Source organism: Muscardinus avellanarius (genome assembly GCF_963383645.1).
Source record: "Muscardinus avellanarius genome assembly, chromosome: 1".
NCBI lineage: Eukaryota > Metazoa > Chordata > Mammalia > Rodentia > Gliridae > Muscardinus > Muscardinus avellanarius.
The window spans coordinates 142617348-142644646 of record NC_137786.1 but is presented as its reverse complement, the minus strand read 5'-3'; the positions used below and the strand labels follow the sequence as shown (position 1 = coordinate 142644646).

At 44.3% G+C, this 27299-nt stretch overlaps 1 protein-coding gene across 1 annotated transcript; it reads left to right on the top strand.

Moving 5' to 3' along the window:
- Window positions 1–886: 886 nt before the first annotated feature.
- Window positions 887–4577, top strand: POU2AF3 (POU class 2 homeobox associating factor 3; the record flags this gene model as incomplete). The annotated part of the gene is made up of 3 exons (XM_080708279.1): window positions 887–965; window positions 2368–2597; window positions 4206–4577. The coding sequence occupies 3 exons, from the start codon at window positions 887–889 to the stop codon at window positions 4575–4577; spliced, it is 681 nt and encodes a 226-aa protein (XP_080564405.1).
- Between the last annotated feature and the right edge of the window lie 22722 nt (window positions 4578–27299).

Sequence of the window (27299 nt, the reverse complement as noted above, 5' to 3'; positions counted from 1 at the left end):
TGGCTCAGTGTACAGGAGTGACAGGAGTGAGTATCCCCTGGAACCCAAGAGAGGTGTGGTGAGCTCAGCTTCCCAGCCAGATCCCACAGCAACGCTGGTCCCTTTAAACTTTAAAGCCACCACCTGAAATCTTAAAAAAAAAAAAAATCCTAAATTACTCAGTATAATTATCCATTCAATTGGAAAATTCAGGCTGCTTTACTTTGCATAGTTAAGTTTAAAATATAATAATGAAATTGGCAATTTTTATAGAAAGTATTAAAAAAAACAAAGGGTTGAACTATTTTCTGACCACAAACTAGAATGTTGATAGGCTGCAGCTCGTTGGCTCCAGCTGTAAGAAAATACTTTCTATTTTAATAGTTCATAAATAGTATGAACATGGCAATATTTCTTTTTGCTATGCCTGCTTAAGAATGTTAGGAATTATATTCCTTCAGGAAAATGAACTCCTAAGACTTAAGAAAAGTCAGATGTTACATGAAAATTGAGGTAAATAATTGACTAAGCCGTAACAGGATTAAATAAATGTTAAATAAATGTGTTAAATAAATAAAGTCCTTAGTAATTGTAGACTAAATAGTTTAATAGAAAGACTTTTGTTGAATTTTCTCAAACTGTATCATTTCTATAATGTAAAAATTACTTAATTTTATCAGAATTAATAGCTTAAAATTTAAGTGGGGAAATCTGATATTAAGACAAAAACCCCAAGCACACAAACATAAGAATCTGAATCTAAATAAAATATAACACTGGTTTTATTTAAGAAAGATAATTTTTTTTAGAAGAATCTGGCTTACCTTGTAATAGCAGAAGGAAACATAGTTCCCATCAAAATGTCCTAACTCTCCCTGCATAGAACTCTTAGGTTTCTTTTTGCTTCATGGTCATATTCTTGCTTTGGCAGCTGTCCGGAGAGAGCAGTATCCACCTTTCAGATTCAGTCGCACCATCTTCCGCAGGTCAGTACAGCCAGCATTACAGTTCCTTCAATAACTCTTTCAGAAATCCATGTCGATAGTCATTCAGGGCTTGATCTCAGGGGTTAAGATAGGCACCACCATTTCATTGGAATCCAACCAATCAGGAGATGAAAAACGCTTTGTGACTTCAGATGCAAGCCCAGCGAGCAAACAAGCGCTCACGTTCACCCTCCTATCTGAACTGTCTATTCTCTGCTGTCTGTTCTGGCCTAAGACTTTGTTCTTCACTTTTATCCCAGTTTCTTATCTCTGGGCACCTAAACTTGACTATAAAATCAAATTGTTTTCAGAGTCTTGTTATCTGTTCTTAGTATCCCGTTAGATGGAATTCAGAACATCCCGAGGCACTAGAAGAGTGCCTTTGCTCTTGTTCATTCAGCTCCTAGCCGACAGGGGCTTCCCTCCCCTTCTTTTCTTTCTTCCCAGAAAGCAGTTCAAACAAGTGTAAGTTTTCCCAGCCCAATGCGAATAACTCTATTACATAAACACTCCTTCCTATTGCCACTCAGAGCTGAGAGTTGAAGGAGGTCATATAGAAGGAAGCCAGTGCGGACCGTGGTTCCCACTCAACGTGTCACTTTAACTTAAAGAGGAACTTGAGACTTTAAAAAATCCAGCGTCCTCTATCGCCCTTGATGGACACACTCTAGACCTCTCCTCCTTGAGAATTTAAGGATAATTATCACGCGTCGCTCCTATTAATACTAAAATGGAAAAGGAGTGAGGTTTTCTGAATTATTTGATACATAATATTTTTCCATGGCATTATCATGTTAACATGTCCACTAAGAAAATATTTTACTTTTTGTCATTCTAAATAAATAGTACTCGTTTATACTGTACATTCCAGGTTTCTATTTTTTAGGCTTTTGCAATGCCATTTATATTATGTCTCAAAACTCTCTCCTCAATATTTTGGTTACTAAAGTGTGAAAACTTTAGGAGAACAATAACCCCAAATCAAAACAATTCTTTCCCATAGCATCAGAAATGTTCTCAAAAAATAAAGCATACCCTATCAGTTACTTCTGAGAGGTTTACTTGAACTGCACATAGAGGCTGGACGTCGATGCTTTTATCACCCAAGACAGTGGAGGTTTGTGCGATTATTCAACTGTGATACTTGGACACAAATTAGACCACCAAGCCTTATTTTTGCCCTAGTCACACTGACAGCCAATTGCCACATTATTAATCAGATTCATTTTTCCAATAATTAACTAAGATGACTAGAAAGTTCGAGTGGCCTGCCTAGTTTCTTTTCTAGAGTTTCCTAAGCATCTTTTCCCCTCTAGTTATAGTAAACAAACAAACTATTGAAGAAAACTCCGTTCAGATCCATTTTGCAAATTGTATGCCAATTTTTTTTCTCTTTCTCTAGGACTGTATTTTGAACCAGAACCGATGTCTTCTACGCCCAATTATTTTCAACCCCGAGAATTTTCCACTTGTGTTTCTTGTGAAGAAAATCCAAGCTGCCTGGACCATATCTTTGATTCTTACCTTCAGACAGACACACCCTCGGAGCCTCTGCTCAGCTCCACTCAAAGTGCTCCACACTATTTTCCAGACAACTTCCAGGCCACCCCTTTCTCCTTTAACCAGAGCCTGGTAATTTATCTCTTTTTCTTATATAACTTGATTGTTGCCAACTCTGGGGTAGTGATGCTTTGTAAGCATTCACATCATCCCCTAAGAAATCATTCAAATGCTATCAACAAGGAACAACCAGGGAACCACTTAAAATTCTATGTGTCAAGAGTATAAACCTTGAATACACATTTAGTTATGATTTCCCAAGTAAGTTGGTGTGTGGCAATAAGAAGGTTTCCTGGTAATACTTAGTGATTTTTAAATTATGAAGTTAAAACATCTACCCATTTGGAGATCACTAGTTTAAACAGCAATAAAGAGGTCCCCTGGTGATAACAGCATGTGTTTTTAAAATGTGAAGTTAAAATATCTACTAATTTGGAAATTATTAAACAATGACTCTTGGATTTTGATTTCCTGAAATGGGATGAAGAATGCATCTAAACACTGTGAAACACATCATTCTGATAGAGGGTTTGGTTTGTTTTCGGACTGAATTGGCCCTCTTAACTGGTTGTTTTGCTATAGGAACAGGGACTCATTTGGTTATGAGGTCATTAGTAAAAATGAAGCCCTAATCTTTAAAAAAAATTGAATTGTCTGTTTTTGAGAGATTTCAATTGTCCAAAATGTGTTGTCCTTTAAAATGAAGTAAGGTTTCTATTAGTAGATACTAGTTGTTTTAGATGTCTTTTAGACACTCCTAATTTTTTGATCTTTTAAATATAAGGATTTTTTTTTTTTTTTTTTTTTTTTTTTTTTACGGTACTGGGGATGGAACCCAGGGGCCTTCTACCTCCGGACTATGCTCCCAGACCTATTTTATATTTTTTATTTGGAAATAGGGTCTCAAGCCAGTGGAGGCTGGCTTCAAACCTGCGCGATCCTCCTGTCTCAGCCTCCCAAGTGCGGGGATTACAAGTGTGCGCTACCACGCCTGGCTATATAAGGATTATTTTTAAGAAACGTGAATACTTTTTACTTTTGATTTGTAAATTGTCTGGGTGGGAAATAGACTAAATTTTAGAGGAGACAGGAAATTAACTCTGCAAAATATTCCTATTGTCCTGGAGAACCTACTGGGCCCCAGTCACCCAGTTCCAGGCCTCCAAGTCAGGCTTTCTCAGTGGAGACCGCAGGCTTGGGTACCTTTCCCTCAGGGGACAAGACTTCAGGGGAGGGAAGTTATTCATCCTGGAGTAGCCCAGAGGTCCCATCCTTGGGAATGCAAGTTTTTCCCTGCATGTTCACCTGGCTGTCTAGGGTGTGGAGAATCATCCCCGTGCCACCTGCTGCTTATATTGTGGCACACAGCAGGATTCGATGTGCAGGTGACCTGCAGCACAATGGCACTTTGTGGTTTAAGAACAAAACATATAGTTATAACAAAGGAACCCAGTGAAGCAAGGCAATTTATTGTTAGGAAAGAAAGAGGCAAATATAGAAGGTGGTGTCATGAAATCTGGTAGTCCGCAAATAAAATTACTTCTGCAGACTTGGGTTGGGTGTTTCAGGTTATTTTTACCCCTAATTTTCTCACTCCGTGCTAATACACCCAGACCTGCTCAGTTCTTTTGATCCGGCCAAGTTGCTGAACAATTTGTTCCTTCGTTTTTATTTCTCTAGACCCCGGGATCGCCTTCAGATTCCTCTACTCTGTCTGGCTCCTTAGACTACAGTTACTCTCCCGCCCAGCTGCCTTCCTATGCTCCTGAGAATTTCAGTTCTCCCCTTGCTCTGGACACTCCAAACCACAGCTTCGTACAGGAAGACTCCTCCCACCACCTCCTGTCCCCCCATGCCCAGTACAACTTCTCCATGGCCGCTGCCTCCACCTGCTACTGCTCCTCCTGTGAGGCGGAGCACTCAGATGTATCCGCCTTCAGAACAGCTGAGTACTTCTACCCCAGCACGGACTGTGTGGACCTTGCCCCCTCCACAGTCCCCACCAGCGACTTCTATAAGAGGGAGACAAGCTGTGACATCTGCTATAGTTAATAGAAATTTCACTGATGTGGAACACGACCTGGGTATATCTATTTTTCTACCACGTCTAGACAACACTTTGCAATATACAACCTCTTGAAAAATATCCCAAACACAGTTTACATGTCCCTGTTTTCAATTTTCTGATGCTTATATAGGCATTAATAAGAAGTCAAACCCAGTCATAGTGCCACTTCTACTGTATATGCTCACATTTTTTTGTAGGGAATATTGCATTGTTTTATTTTTCTGTGTAATGAACAAATTCTGTCTTTTTTTTTACTAATAAATAATTTTGTATTACTATATGCTTATTTTAAGTTTCCAATAGTAGTTTTTATGTGATTTTCAAGTAAGCCAAAAGATCACTAATGGTATCTAAGTAGTTTCATCTTACCTATTCCTCAACTTGAAATTATTTTAAGCCAGGTGTGGTACACACCTATAATTCCAATACTTGGGAGGCTGAGACAGGGCCATCAGAAGTTCGAGGCTGTCTTAGAAACTCAGGGAGATCCGGTTTCACAATAAAAATTAAATAGGACTGGGAGTGTAGCTCAGAAGTGCAATGCCCCTGGGCTAAATCCCCAGTGTCAAAAATTAAATAAATAAAATTATTTTAATGTGATGAGATGCCCAGGTTTCCATGGGATGGAAAGTACACATGACCACGATGGTGGCAAAGGGAAACTCTGCCTCACCTGTAGGTAAAAATGCCACTTGGAGAAACATCAAGACAAGACACGGATGAATCGTGTTTCTCCTATCAAACATGAGTCAATGAAATGTTGATATGACAAAAAAAAAGTACAGTCTACCTATCGTTTTTCATTTCCAAAGTATCACTCTGTGAGCTTTCTGGGCAAATACTTGACTTTCTTTTAACAACTGCCATGTATGGAGCCTGAGGTTTAGAATTTGTGGTTACCCCATACCACTGAATTTCTGCTCTAAATCCTTAAATCTACAGCACTGGTGTTTACCAATTGACTTACATGATCAGCTCTGTCTTTTGCCACTAACTTTCGGCATTTACCTCCTCCGATTCATCTCTGGGAAGAAGCTCGCCTGTCTTTCAAGGTGAAGAAGGACTTCTTAACTATCTATGCTAGACTATACTACTAAGTCTGATTTGCTGAGGACATTTAAAGCACAGGACTGAATCCCTGAACTGAAATCGTGGGGGGCATTTATTTGACGTCCCTAGTTTAAGCACTGTACCAGCAGAACTTGAACCATGAGCCCTGGCCACAGCACCACCTGAGCCCTTGTCAGTGGGGTTTCTCACACATTACCTCATTTAATCTTCATAACAACACTGAGATAAAAATGAGGAGTCCCAGAGTTAGAGAAGTTAAGTCACTTTCCCAAGGCCACCTTGGATCAGAAGGAGTCCAAAGTCCTTTTCCTTACTCTCCATTGGCGAAAAGTTTGTGACAGATGTTCAGGAATCTAGGGAATCTCTAAACCTCAATTTCCTCATAAACACAAAGGTGTGCTCCCATCATGACTAAGCCAGACCTCCCTGGAAGGACCAGACTATTCTCAGGATACCAAGATGCCAAGCCCAAGAGCTGTCAGAGTCCCACAGTGTGTGTGTGTGGGGGGGGGGGAACGGGGGGATGGGAAGGGGGCTGACTCACCACCACTTCTGTGGGTTTCTTACCATCAGGAGACAACGATGCATTGCTAATGCTGCCCTCTGATTGTTCTTTCTCTGGGACCTTAACCAAGGGCTTGGGCAAACAGGACAAGTTGCAGCCTGCCTCATGGAATAGCTGTGCCCGGGACATAGAATAACTAGGATGTTCCTGACTTGCCAATAAAACTAGATTCTTAATAGCTCAAAAACTAAACTGAAACTTGCCTTTCGTTGACAATTACTCATTCACACAGACCAAAGCCCCTTTGTGCACCCCGTGGCACACCCCAGCAGCTATCCCCAAGAAAAGCAGAGAAATTAAGGATGCCCAGGGCTTGACACCAAGAAATATAGCACTTTCTCAAAACAACCCCCTCCTCCTCCTCCTTCTCCTCTTCTTCCTCTTTCTCCTTCTTCTTCTTTGGCTTTTTCTTCTTTCCCCCAGAATATTTCATCTTGCAGCTCTAAAGCATTTCCTAAGCCCCTTAGTTCTTGTTTTTCTTCCCATGCGCCTTAGTTTTCACCTGCATCTAGTATGGAAAGGGATTTATATGGGGATGTAGTGAATGTATCTACCATGCATTACAGTACATAACTCCACCCTAAAGTAGTCTTTAAGAACTTCCCAGAAACAGAGGCCACAGGCCACTTGGTGCATTACTAAATGATGGACCGCCCACCTGTCCAGCTTCTCAGTTGCAGCAGCTCACACAGGACAGCTGAGGGGCTCTGCAGGAGTGGTTAAACATCTGCCAGGAGCACTGGGACACACTAGAAAGCCCCCCTCACACACCCACCTGGACAGCTGCAACAAATACAGATGCTCATAAGCTTTCATGGACTAAGCTCTATGAGCCAGTGTTGTGTGAATGATCTCATTTAATCCTCAAACAACCATACAAGATATGTACTACCATTGTCCTCATTTCTACAGATGATGAAACTGAAGCTTGGAAAGATGAAGTAACTTGCCCAAGTCACACCACCACCTGTAACTCAGGGTAAGAGTTCTCTTACTCAGGCTAACTGATGCTTTGGTCTGAATTTCCAATAGACCTGGAAGGATAACCTTTTTGAAATTTGTTTGATCTTTTGTCTTTAAAATAATATATATATATATATATGTATGTATGTATATAATCTCCAGCTCCTCATACCACAGAGACATTTAATAACTTACAAATTGGACGTTTAAATGAATGAATAAATCTGTTTGTCAACCACTAGAAAGATTAGTTAAGCAAAATGTTAAGTGCTTACCATGCACAAGACTGATCACATGCCTTCCAAAGGCAAGAGTGAAGGTAAAAGGAGAGGTAGTTTTAAAATCGTAAATCTGTGAGAATTGAGGTTAGAATGGGCATGGACTGATTTTTAGACTCTTGGGAAGCTTGTATTCGGGATCAACTCTTGAAGCTGGATAGAGACATGAGACAAAAGCAAACGCGGTAAACATTTGGAAACTATTAGCTCAAGCAATGGCCCAGAGCGGGACATCTTGGCAGCTGGCCTAAGCCTGCAGGTGAACATTTGGGAGCAGCGTGTAAACAGATAAAGATAACAAAAATGATGAAGTGGGGGAGGGGAGACTCCCTGCTGATAATACATTTGTAAAAATATTCAGTCTAGAAAGATGAAAGCTAAAAAGATTTAGATCAAAGCCAATGAAAACGGTGACTAACTGAATCAGTATTAACCGGGACTCACCATCCTTTCAAGTCCTCAAGGCCTATAGAACTAGGCCCCCAATCCCTGCCATGCACTAGCATCCCACTAGTGAGGCTGATCAGGAAAGTGAACACACACACACACACACACACACACACACACACACACAAACACACACACACACACACACACACACGCACACGCTCCCCACTACCTCTCTTCCTAATACAGATAATGGTATGAAGATCCTCTGCTGAAGAACAAGATTGGGTCAGTGGGTCAGTGGGTCGGTGGGCTATCTCAAAACCTTGTTACTGGATTTTAAGGGGTGGCTGTTAGGGCCTGGTGGCTCTGTGCTTTAAAGGCAGAGATATTGGCCTTGTTTCTTAAGCTCCAGTAGGCCTTTGGGCACAGTACAGAAGCTGGGAGACGAATGAATCTAAGATCCAGCTTTGCATGAAACTCCAGACTCATTGAGGACAGGAATCTATGTCCATTAGGTTAGATTTATCAAACAATTTATTATGTTTAAGATGGGTAAAAAAACACAGTACTGGTCTTTGGAAAACGTGTGTGTGTGTGTGTGTGTGTGTGTGTGTGTGTGTGTGTTTTCCATTAGTGTCCCCCTGGATAATAAGGAGAAAAATCAAGAGGACAGAGAAGACATCTACCACTTAACCTGTCAGGATTAGCTCTAGGGTTCCACAGCTCCTGGTGAATGCAGTCACCACCTCCCTCACCCTTTGTGTAATTCTTGATTAACTCAGTCTTTGTAACTGAGGTTACGGAGGTCCAGGGATTGTCCTAGGGATGGGGAGGCATGAATTCTAGGGCAGGATCTATTTGAGGGTGAGCATTACTTTCCCTACAGGGGGTAGGGCGCAGAATGCCACTGTGGGTATGAAAAGAAGAGTTGTGTGCAAGAGGGCTCATCAGAGGACAGGGGGCTCAGCTAGGTATTGAGGGGCATCTTCGGGTGGACTCCCTTTAGAGGTTTAATTTGGGGGTGCTTGTCTATTGGACTGTGAGCCCGGTCCTATTTGGCATTATGTTTGATTTGTTTTGTTTTGTTTTTATTTTAATGTGCTATTGAGGATTGAACCCAGAGTCATTCTACTACTGAACTATACACCGAGTTCTTTTAATTTTTTTTTTCTTTTTAAACAGGGTCTCATTAGTTTTCTGAGAATCTCACTAAGTTTCTGAATCCATTCTCGAACCTGTTTCAGCCACCAAAGTACTGAGATAACAGGTGTGCCTCGCCATGCCCGGCTTATGCTTGAATTTTTTTCCCTCTCACATTTTAATTCTTATTGGTTAAACTCCAAGTGTTCCATGAGGTCTGAACAGTATGCCTGAGAGCTTTGGGTAGAAGCAGAAAGAATGAAGAGGACCTAAAGGGGAGCATGGTCTCCCCAGTTCAGTCCTCTTTGCTGAGGCCCATACAGAGCTGTAGCATTTTATTGCAGGAACTTGGGTGGGGAACTCAATAGAAGTGACCCACGGCTCCTGAGCTGCGGCCTGTGGCAAAGGTCAGAGTCATGGGGAAAACTTTAGTAGAAAAGCAACAGCTCGAGGGTACAGCCGGAAGGGAGGGTGGTTAAAAGTGAGAGGCTGGGGTTTGGGTCCCTCACAGTAGGGGTAAGCTTAGGACAAACACAAGAAAGGCTGTACACAGTGAGTGATAAACTTAATGTCTTACTGCTACATGTTGAACATGTAAATGGTTTCAAGAAGGGTTTAGATAAATGAGACTGATAATATTTTAGGGCTGGAAAGGGACCTCGAGATCATCTACTTCAGTGGTTCCCGACCATGGCTACAGATTACAATGACCTGAGGAGGTTTTTAAAAACATCGAGGTCCAAACCCCAGACTAATGGATCACAATCTCTGGGGAGGAATTCAGACATTAAGAGACATTTTTAACTGCTTACTGAAATTACTGTCGAGTAACTGAAATTACTCGACACTGCAAAAACAATAGAGTCTTATGTAACATTTCTCCGGACTGCAATGGTGACTATGGTGTGTGTGTGTGTGTGTGTGTGTGTGTGTGTGTGTGTGTGTGTGTGTGTTCTAGCTCTGAGCAATACCCCAGCCTATTTTATTTTTTACTTTGAGATAGGGTCTCACTAAGTTGCTGAGAGCCTTGTTAAATTGCTGAGGCTGGCCTCAAATCTTCAATCCTGTCTGGAATATAGGTATGCACTAGCATACCTGGTTGTGACTGTCATCTTAAGTAACTATAAGACAACATAAAAATCAGGAAGTTGACACTTGTGCACTGCAACTTGACTACAGATCTTCCCCTTTCATCATTTTAATATGCATAAACTTATGTATTAGAAGTATGTGTCTTTCTATGCAATAAGATTCATTCATTCATTCATTCATTCATTCATTCATTCATTCAGTACGGGAGCTTGAATCCAGGAGCATTTTACCTCCAAGCTACATCCCCAGCCTATTTTTATTCTTATTTTGAAACAGGGTCTAAGTTGCAGAGGGCCTCACTAAGCTGAGGCTGTCCATGAACCATCCATCCTCCTGTGTCAGTTTCCCAAGAACTGGGATTACAAGCATGTGCCATCATGCCCAGCTTAGAATTATGATTTAAAAACCATTTTCTCAAAGATTCTAAATAGAAGTCATGGTTGAGAGCTAGTAGTCCAGTGGAGCCAACCATCATCTCACAGGCAAGGAAATTGACTCCCAAGTAACAAAATGACCTGCCCAAGGACAGGACCACCTTTGGCAGGAAAGGCAGCTGACCTGTCAAGTCCAGTAGTTTTTGCTGCACATAAATTTACCTCTGCACTTTTATAATTTACAGGGCAATAATATTCTCCCCCAAAAGAGCTGATTTCAGCTGGGTGTGGTGGCACATGCCTGTAATCCCAGTATTTACCAGGCTGAGATTTGAGGACAACAGGTTCGAGACCAGCCTCAGCAACTTAGCAAGACCCTGTTTCAAAATAAAAAATAAAATACGCTAGGGTATAGCTCATAGGTAGGATGTTTCTGAGTTCAATCTTTAGTACAAACAAACAAACAATAAAAGAGCTGATTTCTGGGAATAGGTACAGGAGATAGACGTATTAATTTTTGAAATCACCTGAAGAGACAGATACAAAACATAACTTTTGGTAGTCCCTTCCGCTTTATAAGGCTATTGAAAAATATTTTTAAAGTGTCATTAAAAATATGGGTCCTGGCCAATAGCAAGCACTTTCCCCCATGTTTGTTATTATGAGGGTTCTGACATCCTATAGACATTCTGTGTGTGTGTGTGTGTGTGTGTGTGTGTGTGTGTGTGTGTGTGGTGCTGGGATTGAACTCAAGAACATTCTGCCTCCAAGATATATCCCCAGCCTATTTTTTTTATTCTTTATTTTGAAACAGGGTCTCAGCAAGTTGCAGAGGGCCTCACTAAGTAGCCGAGGCTGGCTGCAAACCCAGATCCTCCTGTCTCAGCCTCCCAAGTACTGGGATTACAAGCGTGCACCGCCACGCCCTGCTTCCTGTAGACATTCTTACACTCTTTGATTTCTCTCTTTCCATGTGCTCCATTTGCTTTCTCGGTGTTGTAGAGACTTCCAGCTCTGGGAACACCTCTAGGCTTGTGACATGACCCCCTCACTTCCTCTCCCAGGCACATTCCTCCCCTCTCCACTAGCAGCACTCAGCCAGGCAGGTGGCAGAACTCACTCGCTCTCCATGAGACTCAGGGGCTTCATTTTCTGTGTTTTCCCCGCCTGAGGAAGCCATAGAAATATTTCTTCCTGCAGCAGCCTGCTCCTCACACCGAGAGTCTCAGCCTGTTCCTCGTGCAGGGAAGCGCAGGGAAGATGGCCCCTGTGCGGGTGAGCTGGCTCCAGCCTGAGCCCTTCTCTGCCCGAACACCTCACCTGTCTTAGTAAATCCTTTTACACACCACCCTCTGCATGAAATATATACAGAGACTTACATCTAAACTTGAACTGGGATACCTTTGTAGCTCAGTGGTAGCACACCTGCCTAGCCTGGCTGAGGCTCCGGGTTCAACCCCAGAATGGGGATGGGGGAGCTTAAACTGGAATCTGAGACCAGGCTAGCTACAATAGATGTAGGGTCTCCAAAAATAGATGTGATGGGCTAGACCTCTGGAGCCCCTCATTCTGGCCTGGCTCTCTTCTGACTCGGCTTCAGGGACCTATTCTCGGCTCACAGTCCAGCTTCCCATCAGCGTGAGTGGCAAGCCTGCCCATGAGCTGCATGTCCCCTCCGCCACCAGCTTACTAGGCAGAAGTAGACATAGACAGGTGGAGAATCTCCACTTAGCTCCTTGGAGTTTCTCTTCAGAGACCTGTAAGCATTCCTTAGCTGAAGTTTCCCTCTGGCCCTGACGTTTCACAAGGAGGTAAAAGGAGAACCAAGGCTCCCACAGGCTTGTCGCCCTTCCCCAAGCCTTCATCTCCCCTCCTGCCAGAAAGGCTGCGGGGAACCCCGCTTGGTGAGCAACAAGATGTGTCTCCCCCAAGTCCTGACCCATCACCTCTTCTTGGCTGGGCAGCGAGAGCTCAATGATTAACTACAAGAGGCCACCTGTGGAGGCTGGCGGAGCCTTGTGTTCCCCGGTTAGCCATGCGGACCTGAGCCATGGCGTTCCCTCCCACTCCCCTGCAGGAGAAAAGGGGGGCTCCTTCCTGTAGTTCTTCTTGCAGTAAAAAGAGAGTGAGAACACGGAGTGCACTTCCACAAAAGCAGTACAGGCCTGGGGTTGATTCCATGCTCCACCACTAATTTGTTCTGCAGAGTCAGACAAGTGCCTTAACCTCTCTAGACTAGAGTTTGGTGACCAGAGCACACACTCAGTAGAGTCAACCCAACTCATTCAGGAAACCCCTTCCAAATGGGTTTCAAGCCAGGCGTGGTGGTGCACATCTGTAATCCCAGTACTTGGGAGGCTGAGACTGGAGTATCATTGATTCAAGGCAAGCTTCAAGAACTTAGTGAGACTCTAGGCAACTTAGTGAGAACATTTTTCAAAATAAAAAGAAACAAGTTCTGAGGGTGTAGCTTAGAGGTAGAATGTCCCTGGGTTCAATTCCCAGGACCACCAAACACACACACACACACACACACACACACACACACACACCAAACTTATCATCTTGGGAACAATTATGGAATGTATTTTTCTTTCACTGATCACAAAGAAGTCACATCAGATGTTATTCCGGAGAGTCAGGTCACGCAGCACACAACTCAAACTAAGACCTTTCCAAATTCCCCAAGAAATTGAGACAAGGGCCAGCCTGTGTTGGGGAGATAAAAAAATATATATATATATTATCAATGGCACAGAAGTCTGAGAAGGGACTTCTTTTTCATTTTTGGAAAAGACTTCCCCTGCCTACATACCTGGTTTTTGTGCTCACTCATGTTATTGCTGACCTCAGCTGGTCACCTCTGTAGCTGGGGCCTCCCATCTACTTTGTGGTTGCTAGATCCCAGATGCTCTGTTAGACCATCTTCATGCACCATTTCATTTCATCCCCATAACCAGCCAGTGAGGTAGATACCGTTACCCCATTTCTGGATAAGAAAACTGAGATTCAGCGAGACTGAGTCAAATGCCCAAGCCAATAAAATAGACAACCACAATTTAAATCAAAACCTGTGCAATTCCTTAGTCTGTGTCCTTCTCCCCCCAAAAAACGTCCTGGATGTTTATGGAACAGAATTCTCCAGGAGAAACTAACCTACTCTGCCTATCTCTTCAGTGTTGTCCTTCAGCAGAATGAGGCCACCCTTCACTCTGACAGCAAAATGCTCAATTGGAAAGCTCCATAGTAGAACATGGAACGAAACGGAAAGGATGTAGGGAATTTTAACCAGATACTATCATGTCTTTTTGCGAAAACTGCTCAGTCCCAGAGGCTGCCTTTGAGCTGTTATCTTAAATGTCCTAAATAAAAGTGAAAAGGCCACCCCAGGAAGCATTCTTGGAGAGAGCTTGAAGTTGCCAGGCTGGTCCACATTCATCTACGAAACGCTGTGCCAGGCACTCGGCAGGTGGCAAAGCAAGTAAGACACATCTCTGTTGACAAAAGCTCACGAGCCTATGAAGATGTTTTCTATAAAGTCAATCAGAAAAGATGCAAAATTAAAGAGAAAATAGAACTACAAGTGCTATTGCCTCTACGTAGAAGTGTCAGTGAGTGGTTGCTATTTTTGTTCTTGTTAATAAGTACACACAGGTGGCTACCTGCTTTTGTTGAGCTATGTTAAGGACCTCATCTTGTGGAGAGAAGATCTCTAAGTGTTACAATGAAAACAGGTGGTGCTCAATGGTTGTAATGCTTGAAGTATGCCCAGGTATTTGGTTTCAGGTAAACCTTACTATTTAAAAAGAGCGGTTTCTTTGCTTGCTAACTATGTTGACCTTGGACAATTTACTTAATTTTTCTGTGTCATACTTTCTTTTCTGAAAAGTGAGGATAAGATGAGTGTGCACTTATTGGCTTGTTGTGAACATTAAATGAGACATTTAATGTTCTCATTAAATGAGGGAGGGAGGGAGTGTTAGGGTTTTGTTGTTGGTTTTTTGTTTTGTTTTGTTTATTGTATTGATGATTGAACCCAGGGACATTTGACCTCTGGACTACATCCCCAGCCCAATTTTATCTTTTATTTTAAAAGACGTTCTTGCTAAGTTGCTGAGTCTAGCATTAAACTTGTGATCCTCCTATCTCAGCCTCCCAAGTACTGGGATTACAGGTGTGCACCACCATGCCCAGCCAGAGACCCCACATTTCCAAATAGCTCCCAGCTGACTCTGATACTGATGCTTCTCAGTCGAGGTGTTCGTTCACCAGATGACTACCATTCAGATGGCAGTGATGGTGTCCAGAAGATTTCAAAACGGGATGCTTTTGTAGAGCTAATCAAATGGCCCCAAACATGGAAAGTAAAGGTGAACATCATAATCTGCTTGTGATGACTCACTAGCTAGAGGCCTAATTCCTGAAAGTTTTCTAAAACTGTGAAACTATGGTTTTCCTTTGGCGACATCAAAATACCGGAGCTAAGAAGAGTCCATGAACCTGAGTCCCTCCAGGTTAGTTGGCTAAGCTTCCTAGCCTTGCCTACTCCTCAGTTTGCTTGTGTGTAAAATAGGCATTGGAATAGCATTTGCTCATCTGCTTTTGAGGCCGCAGTGAATGTGTAAGTGAAGCAATTAACCCGAAGGCTGCATGCAGCAAGGGTGCAAAGACACTTACTGTTTGACCTCTGGGTTTCAGTTCAATCCTTCCATGAAGACTTCTTGTTCCATACTATTAAGCATATCTGCACCATGTTCACAATCTATATGGAAATCTACTATGGAAAGAAAGGAAAAACCAAGATTTCACCCTTAAAGTCTAATGGTACACACTTATTACAATAATATTCTATAAGTAAAATTAGAGAATTGTTTCTGTGCTCCTCTTGTTCTCTCTCTCTCTCTCTCTCTCTCTCTCTCTCTCTCTGTGTGTGTGTGTGTGTGTGTGTGTGTGTGTGTGGTGCTGGGGATTGAACCCAGGGACATTCTACCTCCGAGCTACACCCCCATTGCCCAATTTTTTATTCTTTATTTTGAAACAGCGTCTCACTAAGTTGCAGAGGGCCTCACTAAGTAGCTAAGGCTGGCCACGAACCTGGATCCTCCTGTCACAGCCTCCCAAATGCTGGGGTTACAAGCACGCACCACCACACCCAGCTCTTTTGTTCTTTTTTTAAGATAGACTGAGTCAGAAACTTAGAGCTCAGAGATATTTTTAGTTTTTTCCAGCTACCAAACATTTTTGCTGCCAGCAGGGGAATAAAAAAATAACAGAGAGCCCAGCATGGTGGTGCATGCTTGTAATCCCCACGCTTGGGAGGTGGAGGACAGGAGGATCACACAGGTTCGAAGCCAGCCTCTCTGGCTTAAGAGACCCTGTTTCCGAATAAAATATAAAAAACAGGTCTGGGAGTGTAGCCCAGAGGTAGAAGGGTTCCATCCCCAGTACCACCAAAAAATAAAATAAAATAAACAATAACAGAGGAAGGAAATCCCAACACTTGCCTACATACCATCCAAAACCACATCTTCTCTCTGAAAGAAAGAGTCTAGGTGACCAAAACAAGCAGCTGCAGATGACAAGACTGAGGACAGTCAGTGGCCATCAGGGAGAGACAAGGCTGCCCGAGCAACAGCCAGCTCAAAGAACACAGGACAGCACCATGGGAGGGCTTCATGAGAAAGAGCTCTTGCCTTGGTCTCTGCAGTATAGTCACAGGCCAGGCAGGTCAAACCTCACTGAGAGCTGTGTTGACAAGTGTTTCTAGAAAGTCGCTGCATATGCCAGGCAGGTACAAGTTCAGGATATGGCCCCGAGCCTCAGGGAGCCCACAAAGTTGAAGAGGCAAGATGCTCAGGAATAAGGACCAGAGTCAACATATAAGAAGAGAGGAAGCCGGGCATGGCGGTGCACACTTGTAATCCCAGTACTTGGGAGGCTGAGACAGGATGATCACAGATTTGAAAACAGTCTCAGTAAGTAGTGAGACTCTCATCAACTTGGTGAAACCTTGTTTCAAAATAAAAATAAAATAGGGCTGGGATAGAGCTTACAGGAAGAATGTCCCCGTATTCAATACCCAGTATGAAAGAAAGAAAAGAAGGAAGGGGAGAAAGAAAGAAAGAAAGAAAGAATGAGAGAAAGAAAGAAAGAAAGAAAGGGAAAGGAGAGAAAGGAAGGAAGGAGAAAGAAAGAAAAGAAAGTAAGGGAGGTAGGTAAGAAGAATGGAAAGAAAAAGGCTTGGAAGAAGAGGAAAGGAAAAATCAAGAAGGCTAGGGAGGTTCATGGAAGGAAGAAATAAAAAAGAGAAGAAAGGAGGGAAAAGAGAAAAAACAGCAAAGACATTATTCCATAAATATATCATAAATGCTATTTAAAAAGAAAATTCCATGAAGATCCTAAAGCATACATCCTGAATTTCTGGGGAATGAAAATGATTCACCCAATAAACAGGGAAGGAGAGTTGTATAGAGATAATTTTGATGGTATTTTTGGTGGCTTGTCATTACTGGAAAAGGTTGAATGGAGTTATGCTATGGTTTGAAAGTATCCCCTCTAAAACTCAGGTGTTTCCATTATGGTAGTATTAAGATGTGAGGTGTCTAAGGGATGGTTGGGCTGTGAGGTGAATGAGATTGGGTGCCCCTCTAAAGGGCCCAACAGTTCACCAGCTTGCCCTTCTGCTTCCTGCCAGGAGGACACAGTGTTCCCCGCTTCCAAGGATATGGCAGCACAGCACCATCTTGGAAGCAGAACGGCCCGGAGTAGCCACTATACCTGCTGGTTCCTTGAACTTAGATTTCTCAGCCTCCACAAACATGCTGAATACAATTCTTTTCTTTCCAAATGATCCTGTTTTCAGTATTCTTTTATGGCACCTTGCAGAGACTGAGACAGGCTACATTTTCTTTTCTTTTTTTTCTTTTTTTTTTTTTTTTTGGTGGTGGTACTGGGGTTCCTGGAAGCTCTTCTACCTATTTTTTACATTTTTATTTGGAAACAGGGTCTCCTAAGCCAGCGCATGCGGCTGGCTTCGAACCTGCGCGATCCCCCTGTCTCTGCCTCCCAAACACGGGGATTACAAGCCTGTGCCACCATGCCCGGCCAGGCTACATTTTCTTAAAGGAACACTGACAGTAATACTCTTTGTCCTCTATTCCTTTCCGCTATGGCCCACGACACTAGGGAAATGGCAGAAACCTTGGCAGGGGGCTGAAACTAAAGAGGTCAGCCAGCCCCCTTGACAGAATCATAGGGCCCCCAAACTGTCAAACTGCCTTGAGCCTGAACCATGTGTCCACTACCTGCCTCTCTTTTTCTAACCTCCTCTACCTGAGTGAATCAGAGATTGGATCTGACCATCCAAGTTTGGAGCCAGGCAAGTCAAGATTAAGCTGAGGTCTCAGATTAGCAGGTATCCTATCTGGCAGATATCTGCTCCTCTGGGCCCATACAGTGCACCATGCAGCCCCTCTTTCTCCTCCTCTTCCTCCCGGCACCTCAGCAGTCAGCGTCCACCTGCTGTTGCTAAGGAATTCAAAGCCAAGTGAGGAAAAGTGCTAAGGATGCACCTGCAAAAGCTATGGTGTCTTTTCCAGCCCGTGTGACTTTCCCCCTAATTTGCCAAGGAAAATAAAATCTCTGTTGGATCCACCAGTCTGCCACCGCTTGAACATTGTTGTGCTTTCTAAAACTCAAAGGAGAGCCCTGAATTAACCAAGAACTATGCTCTACCCTCGTGCCCAATTCTGAGTTATGTAGGGCTTTAGAACTGGAAGCTAGACAACCAGGCTTTTGAGAATAACGTGGATTTCAGGTTGAACTGTTCAAAACCCAAAACTTGGGTCCATCTAGACTCTTCTCTGGTGACTCTCCATAAAGCCAGACCCACCCTTCCAAAAAAGATCTCCATGGAAACTCCTTCCAGTACATTTTAGAGATTTTTTTTTTCAATAGCTGACCAGAGAATTTTTACAGCCCCTGAAACAGCCTATCTGCCACATCTGTTCCACGGCAACAGACCAAGGGTGCCTTGTATAATTAGCCAGCTTCTCATAAAGTGGAGGGTTTGGACCTGAGATTGTTCTGGGAGATACATTATGCAAATATCCCATCTGTTTCACCAGAGCACAGGAATTCAGTTTGGAAAAACACAGTGCACAGGGAACCAGAGGAAGGGCTCAGGGTCGCAACCTGGAGAGTTGGCCCAGAATTTCCTCCAGAGGGCAACAGGGGGCCTGGCTGAGATCCTCTGCAGGTGGGGCTTGACGCTGCGCCACACCTTGCCCTGGGACTCTTAGACAAGTGATCTTGGGCAAGTACTTAAGCTATCTGAGTGTGTTTACTTATCATCCTAAAAATAATAACACCAACCTCACAAGCTCTTATAAATGTTGAGTAAAAGAAAAGGTGAAGGAATGCAGCCCTCCTAACATGAGGACGAAGGCAAGCGAAGCTAAGAGATTGCCCAGGTTCATACAGGTGGCCGGCAGGGTGCGAACCCGGATGATACGTCTCGTGCTCTCCTTCCTCTAGGCTGAATGTGAGCGGTGAGAAACATAACCACGATTGCCAGTTTCACCTCCAGGTCACGATTCCCAACAGGGTGATATGATTGGCCATCTTCTCCTCAGGCCCAGCTTTAGCCCAGCAGGGACTTTTTAGAGACAAAGTTTATCAGAATCAAACAGATCTTTCCACGCAAGCGGGAGGTGTGGGCTTCCCACAAGCTCAAATTCAGCAAAAATTTTCTCTGTAGCCTCAAGATCAAAAGCTGGAGCTCTTCCAAGTGCAAGCAAGCAAGAGATGATGGCATCTTCACACCAACTCACACTCACCCCTGCCCACCCATTGCCCCCACACGCCGTCCATACTCAACAATAGAGCTCAGAACTCTTGAGATTCCCAAAGTAGCTAATGTTGTTTTAAAAAATAATTAATTTTATGGAGCACCTACCAAGAGAGGTCAGACTCTCTGTAATAGTTAATATTCATTATAGAACTAGGGGTAGGTATTTTTAACCATTCTCATTTTTAAAATTTGTTATTTAATTATTTGCATATTTGGTACTGGAGATTGAACCCAGGGGAGTTTTACCTCTTGAGCCCTTTTTTCATTTTTTAATTCTGACTCTCAACCCTTTTTATATATTTTTTATTTTGAAACAGGATTTTGCTAAGTTGCTAAAGCTAGACTTGAACATGTGATTCTTCTGGGTCAGCCTGCCAAGCACTGAGATAACTGGTGTGCACCATCATGCTCAGCTACCATTACCATTTTATGGTAAAGGAAGCTGAGGCCTCGATGACCTGCCCAAGGTCATACATCCAAAGAAGGAGAGGAAGGATTCAACCTCGGATCTCCTCACAGCAGAACCAGTGCTGAACCCAAGTCTGGGTAGCATGCCATCATGCCAGCCCCCTTAGAGCCAGGCCAGACTCTCAATAATGCAAAACTCGCTGGAGAGACAGCAATGCAAATTCACACAGATCAACCCTGACAGAGGTAACCTGGGTGGCCACTTGGCCACGGAATGCACCCAGCCTGATAAGAAGGCAAATGCCTGACACTCTGTGGGCCAGGACATGTATCGGGTTTCACTGCTGGGCTGCGGCAAGGCAGAGCTCTATGTGGGCCTCACCTGTCAGGACTGGCTGGCACTGATGTCCACAGCCTGCCAGTCATGACAAGCCTGGTGCTCTGCCCCAGGAGTCTTCTCTTGCCCTGAGCACCACGTCTAATGTCTTCTCAGTGGGGCCTAATTCCACAGCCCCGTAGGACAGCAAGCCCAGCAACAGAGCTCCCCTTTCACCTCTGTCTCTCCAAACCCTGCCCTTCGTCCAGGTCACTTCAAGTCCCCTCCATTGTGCAGGTTCCAATGCAAACACTAGCCAACTCCAGCTGTATGACCTTGGATGCTTTAGTTCAGTCCTCTGAGTGTTCATGCTTCTTGTGAGTAAAATAGAAGTAGAAATAGCCACTTCCCAGGACTATGGTGAGGACTGAGGTGCTCAGTGCTGGGAATCCTGGCACAAAGCAAATGCTCAGCAAATGCAAGTCACCACCTCACTTCTGATAGAGACCTCTCCTCTCTGCATTTTAACTTTTCTGATCACCTGCCACATTCCACTTAGCATTTTATTAAACACTTAGATTGGATCTATTTAACTCATCATTTTCTATTCACATATAAGTCTTGTCTCCTCCAGAGCTCCTCAGAGGCAAGAACCAAGGCTGGCCCCTCTCTCTCTCTTCTCTCTCTCTCTCTCTCTCTCTCTCTCTCTCTCTCCGGGTCTGGGGATGGAACCCAGGGGCATTTGACCTCCAAGCTACACCCTCTGCCCTATTTTTTATTCTTTATTTTGAAATTGGGTCTCACTGAGTTGCAGAGGGCCTCACTAAGTAGCTGAGGCTGTCCGCGAACCACAATCCTCCAGTCTCGGCCTCCCGAATGCTGGGATTACAAGCGTGGGCCACCACACCGGGCTTGGCCTTTCTCTTGGCAGATCACATAGCAGAGCTTGGGACCACCAGTTGCTGGTGGGCTGGATCTACTCAGAACACTAAACATTCTATAAGAGTGTCTGTGATGTACTGAACGGTGTGGTTCCCATAAGTATGCCTTGCATCCTGGCAAAATGAATCCGATATTATTTTTATACCTATGTTATGGAGAAATAAGTCTTAGGGTAGTTAAGTGAAATGCCCATCGTCACAATAACAGGAAGAGGAAAGAGCTAAGATTTGAATCCACATCCATCCAACTCTGAAGCACATGCTTTTAACCATTATCATAATCCCAGATACTTGGTCAGTGTTCATTCCCAGGTTGGAACAGAGTGTCCCACCAGAAGCCCATGAGCCGTTAAGCAAGAATGAAACACTGGCAAGGGAGCATTCCTCTGTGGTGAGGATGGACCCGGCTCTCACGAAGCCCCCAGCTCATCCCTGCCAAACACATACACAGGAAACAGGAAACAGATTCCAAAGCACAACAATAACGTTTCTTAGAATTTTCTCCTTCAATGCCTGAAAGGACTGTCAGTGGAAGTGGCTCAGACAATTTCTACAAGATAAAAAAAGAACTTTGCTTTTGAGTTATCAACTTTCTGGTAGGAACTACCAAGAGAGTGCTGGCTTCAGAGTATTAATTCCACCTGTCTGTTGCACCTCAAATTAAAACCATTTGCATATGTGCTTGGGGGCTCTGAAATTCAGAAATCCATGTACTATAACTTAAGAGAAAAAAAAAATCAATCAAAGCAAGCCAGGACTTGCTCCTGGGAGATACAACTGAAATTTACAAGAATCCACCACAGTAGTTCTGGGTGCTTTCCTGCTGCAGAGGGACTGTGGCCACAGTCTGGGTCTCAGCTCAGTCTGGCCTCTCCCTCCCCTCATGGTTGCTAGAAGGGGAGCCTGGCCTGGCTTGTCAGCCGCTGAACCCTGGCTCCAAGCATGTGGAAGGCCTTAGGTCCCTCTCAGTGTTTTTAGACTTAAAAAAGACAGAGTGGACAGTCACAGAAGGTGGCAATAGGACCACCATATTAATCAGAAAAGGAGGGATCCCAAAACAGAAGAAATGAGCTCCTGTCCCATGCCAAGCACTTTAACTGAACTACCACAAGCTTAGAGATCAGCACTATCATCTCCATTTTATAGATGAAGAAATTGAGGCTTAGAGAGGTAACATGGCCTGAATGGTGTCATAAAGTCAGGGAATGCACAGTTCACCCCATTACACTTAGCGGGGGCCGCGTCTATGGCTGGCTGGAGCCCCATGCAGCCATGAGCAGGTGTGCTGCATAGAATGCCATAGCGACAGCTGGTCGCTTTTCCCTGGGTCTGAGGTCAGATGGAAGCGTAACTGGGGCAAGAGGCAGGTGAGGTGGCCTCGAGTGTCACCATCTGACTGGTGCTGCGTCCTGGCAATGCTGCGTGGTATTTGGTGGTGGAGACAGGCCTGGGTGCATGGCAAGGTCACACTTGTAAAGATCCCTGAAGCTGCCAGCCGGACTTTACAGGCCTGCCCTGAGCCCTGATATCACTGTCCAGGCTCCTGGGTCTGTTTAGAGCTTGACTCTAGTCTGGTCTGATGGCAACACGGAGAAATGGGGCGGCCTGCCTGGCAGCCAGTCCCCATCCCAAACACACATGCACTGTGCATGCACTCTCCTCAAAATCCATTTCTTTGGGGTACTGGGGAATCTAATTGTAAATGTGATCAGGGCTCTAGAGCCGTGTTTAATAACAGAAGAGCCCTGAGAGAAGAGAAGGAGCAGGCCTCCAGCATCTCCTCTCCATGTGCTGTGCACATAGCATCCTTTTATCCTTCCCAAGGACTCAGTCGAATGATAGTAGCCCCATTTCACTAAGGCCATTTAGGAAAGTAGGTAGAAGCCTAGGCTCTGAAGAAAAGGTCGCCTGGGTTCAGATCTTGGCTCCTCTTCTTATTGCTGTGTGCCTTTGAGCAAGTTACTTCACCTCTCTGTGACTCAGTTTCCATACTCGTCAGTTCTTCCCTGATCTCTGGGCCAGCCTACCTTATAAATGTTAGATATCTCTTTTCTTTTCTTTTCTTCTTTTCTTTTCTTATCTCCTTCTCCCTCTCCCTCTCCCTCTTCTCTCTTCTCTCTCTTTCTCTCTCTCCCTTCTCTATCTCTCTCACTCCATATCTTTGAATCTCTCTCTCTCTCTCTCTCTCTCTCTCTCTCTCTCTCTCTCTCTCACTCTCTCTCTCTCTCTCTCAGAAATATACATCCTATTAGCTTTGTTTCTCTGGAGAATTCTAACACAGATAATGGTAATACCCACTTCATGGGGAACTGTAACAAATAATGAGTCAAGATAAATAAAATTATTTGCACAGAAGTGGTCTAAGGGAAAAGGAAGGGGAAGAGTAAGGTTCATTGAAGGAATTACTACCATCAGCTATGTGTCCATATGTGAAAATATCAATGTCAATCTCTGTACTCTGTATGGGGAGGGAAGTGATAGGGGAAATTGGAGGGGCACCAAGTACTGTGTGTCTCACTGCCAACTTGATTTACCTTATAAGACTATAATTCACCCAAAAAAGCATATAAAAATTATTTGCACACTGTGTGGCCCCTGATAAGGGGCAATATATATAATTTACTTTATAGATGAGAACTGTTGGTCAAATCACCTACCCAACAGTTGAAATCCAGGGCCATCTGACTCTCAGAGGGCTGAGAGGTGGTATCTCTGATAGACAGACAAGGAATGGCACCCAGCCCAGTGCTGGGTCCTAATGGATTGGGGTCAAGGACATCTGGGCTTTGATTCACCCCAGCACCATGGGACAGGACAGAGGATCTTGCCTCAGTCTCAAGGCAGAGTATTTGGAGAAGCGTTAGGATGCTTCACATCTTCTATTTCACCTAAGACTGTCCTATAGCACTCAAAGCCCCGCATCCCAGGAAAGGCTTAGCCCCTGGCCAACCAGGAAGGTTGGTCACCCTAGGAACAAAGCCCCTGGAAGAAGAGAGACCTAGCCACTCAGAAACTTGTCTTACCCCATGAAACCTACAGACTCACTAGCTTTGTGCTGGGATGTCTGAGGGACTCAGCTTCAGAGAAAGAGGATATTTTCTTCTTTCTTTTTCTACTAATACATTCATTTACTTATTTAATAATTTATTCATTTTTGGTACTGGGCATTGAACCCAGAGTCATTTTACCTCCAAGCTACACCCCAGCCCTTTTTACATTTTATTTTGAAACAGAGTCTCACTGAGTTGCTGAGGATGGCCCCAACCCCCCCACCCCCAATCCTCCTATGTCAGCCTCCCAAGTACCGGGATTACAGGTACACACCATCATCACTGGCAAAGCGAATGTTTTCAACTGTCACTGGGGAAGTGCCAATCTTCCTCTGCCAAAGCTTCTTGGCCCTCATCAACCCCATCACTGTGATCTGAGAGGCCCCCTGCCCTGCTGAGCTGCTCCCACAGAAGAGGAGACTGGATCACAGGGCTTGGGCTTACTCTGCTCCTTCTCCTGGGTCCTGGGGCACCAGACCTGGGCTGTCATCCACATTGTGGGTTCAGACATCATCCCCACTGGTCTTGGAGAGGGAGTTCAGGCACAAGCAAAGCCTACGAAAAGTGGTTTTCTTTTAAAGGGGGCAGTGGATCAAGTGCTGCTGGGCACATCTGCGGAAGGACCCTGGGGTCTGCAGGTTACTACAGATGAAGCACCTCTGTGCCATACAGACCCGCCTGCCTGCTGACACACCGCCGCCGCCACCATAGCCACCCTCTGCAGAAACAGAAGGCAATGAGCACCCTCAGTGGGCTCCCAGGCTGCCTCCTGGGCACTGGCTGACCGTCCACATCCCCGGAAGAGAGAACGAGGTCAATGGTCCCAGCAGTAGACATAGACATGAGCCTAAAGATGTTCTTCAGAAACACTTTTTTCTTCTCTCCTTGTCTTTCTCCCCTTTCTTGTGTTCCTCCCTCGGGTGCCATGCTTCGGTCTTGCCCTCTGGGGGCAAAGCTCTCTGCCATTAAAACTCATCTATCTCCGGCCCTGCTCCCTGTCATTCTCAGAATCCCCATGGGATGAACCTCTTATTAGAAAACCAGATCTGAAAGCTCCAACGTACCAAGGTACGCTAACCTGCTGCTCCTCTGCGGTAAATTCTGGCTCGGGCTTCAGCGGGGCTGAGAAGGGGAGGGAGATGAGCTGGGCCTTGGGCCATCTCTTGGCACAAAAGAGCTGGGCAACCAGAAGGAGGCAGGATTGTGGTTTTAAGAAACTCATAAAGATTCAAAAGCCATGAGTTGCAGACCTAATCTACCATGCAAATGTAATGCGCCCTGGACCTGTACCACCACAAAAGTTTCCAAGAAGCAGGACTGAGAGGCACAAGCTCTGCTGCTTCCTCTTAACCAAGAATCACAAGCAGTAACCTCATTCACCAGACCTAAAGAAGACCACTGCTCAGGAGAGCTGGGCCCAGCCCCATGCAAGATCACTTACTGCTTTCATGATATATTTACCTATAGTTTCACAGGGGTCTCTGCCCCCTGGCTTCCAGGCCAACTTCACTGTGGGGTGGAGAGTTATATCCTCACACGCAGGTCTGTGCACTATCTCTTGCTTCGCATCACAATCAGAGAGGGGCCCACACAAGAGACAGCCCATGGGCTGCTCCTGGAATCTTGTATACCAGTCCATGAAGCTTCCCAAGAAACTTCCTGAGCCACAGAAACACTAGGTCACTTGTCCAAAGCCATGCTTCTGTCAGGGAGTTCCAATCCTGATTTACTTCCAGGGGCTACCATTTACTTCTACTTATTGTGAGCCATAAGATAGACAATAACTAAAGAATACACAGAAAATTATTAATTAGCACAATTGGTACATTTTAAGTGTTCCATAAGCACTTATTATCATCCAATGTTTACAAAGTACTGAGATTTAACAATTTTCTCAAGGTGTCTCATATCAAATGAGAGTCAGACAGACCTAAAAGTACCATGTTGTGCTGCTAGGAGAAAAATAAAACCCATCAAATAAAAGTATTCCTCCTTCGCGTACATTGCCTTAATGGACTAAAACTCTGCAATATTTGCCACATTAAAAAAATAAAAGAAGTTAGGGTTAAAAAGTTAGGATATTTTAGAGTCAAAAAACATGAGAGGCATTTTTTGTGCATTTATTATTTTCATCAAAAGGTAATGAGTGCCAGTCAGGTGTGGTGGTGCACGCTTGTAATCCCAGAGCCTGGGAGGCTGAGACAGGAGGATCGCACAGGTTTGAAGCCAGCCTCAGCTACTTAGTGAGGCTCTCAGCAACTTAGTGAGATCCTGTTTCCAAATAAAATAGAAAATAGGTCTGGGAGTATAGCCCAGAGGTAGAAAAGCCCCTGGGTTCCATCCCCAGTACCACCAAAAAGAAAAAAGAAGAAAAAATAGGTAATGAGTGCCATGCTATATGGTCTTCTACTTTTCCTGGGCTGGACTAGAAAGAATTCAAGGCCAAAGTCAGGGCTTGTGGCTTACAGCTCTGCTCTGAAATTGACTGGGTATCAATACTCTGTTATTCAGCCCTCCCTAAAGGAGGCAGGACCTGGTTCCAGCCCAGCTATGGGCTTGTTCTCCTTAAAGATTCTCCAGGAAAGACATCCCAAGATCCCAAGCCCTCCTGCCCTCATCTCTTCCCCACATAGCTAATGATGTCTGTTATCGGGTGCTTCATATGTACATGGCCACATACTATGAACTGTTTGCAAATCATCTAACTTCACCCTCACAACAGGCCTGAGTTAGTGAGACTGTGGTCTTGAATTTGCAGGTTTGTACACCAAGGCTCAGAGAGGTGAACAGCTGCTCACTCGAGAGACTGTGAAGCCACTGCTCACACCTCGTGCTACCTCCTGCCTTCATGTATGTTGTCTGGCAGCTTAAACCACCTCTTGTGCTGTCTGTCCCCATGTAGAGATAGAATTTTTCCCCCTATATGTATAACAATCCTGCAACATTATTGATTGGTACAGCCACTTTGGAGGATTATTTGCCAGTGCCTGTTAAAATTGTAAATTTGTATAGTCTAAAGCACAGCAACTTCACTTATGCTGTCTTAGAAAAATACTCACAAAATCATACAAAAAGCCATGTCCAAGGTCTTCACTGAAACATGATGACCATGGACACTGGATCACAACTTAAATGTCCAACAACAGGGAAATGACCAAAACCAAACAACAAAAACTCAGACAACAGAGAACTCTACGCTCATAATATGCTTTGGGGCCGTGGTAGAAAGGAATAAATATCCTTACATGAAAGAGGGTCAGTACAAAG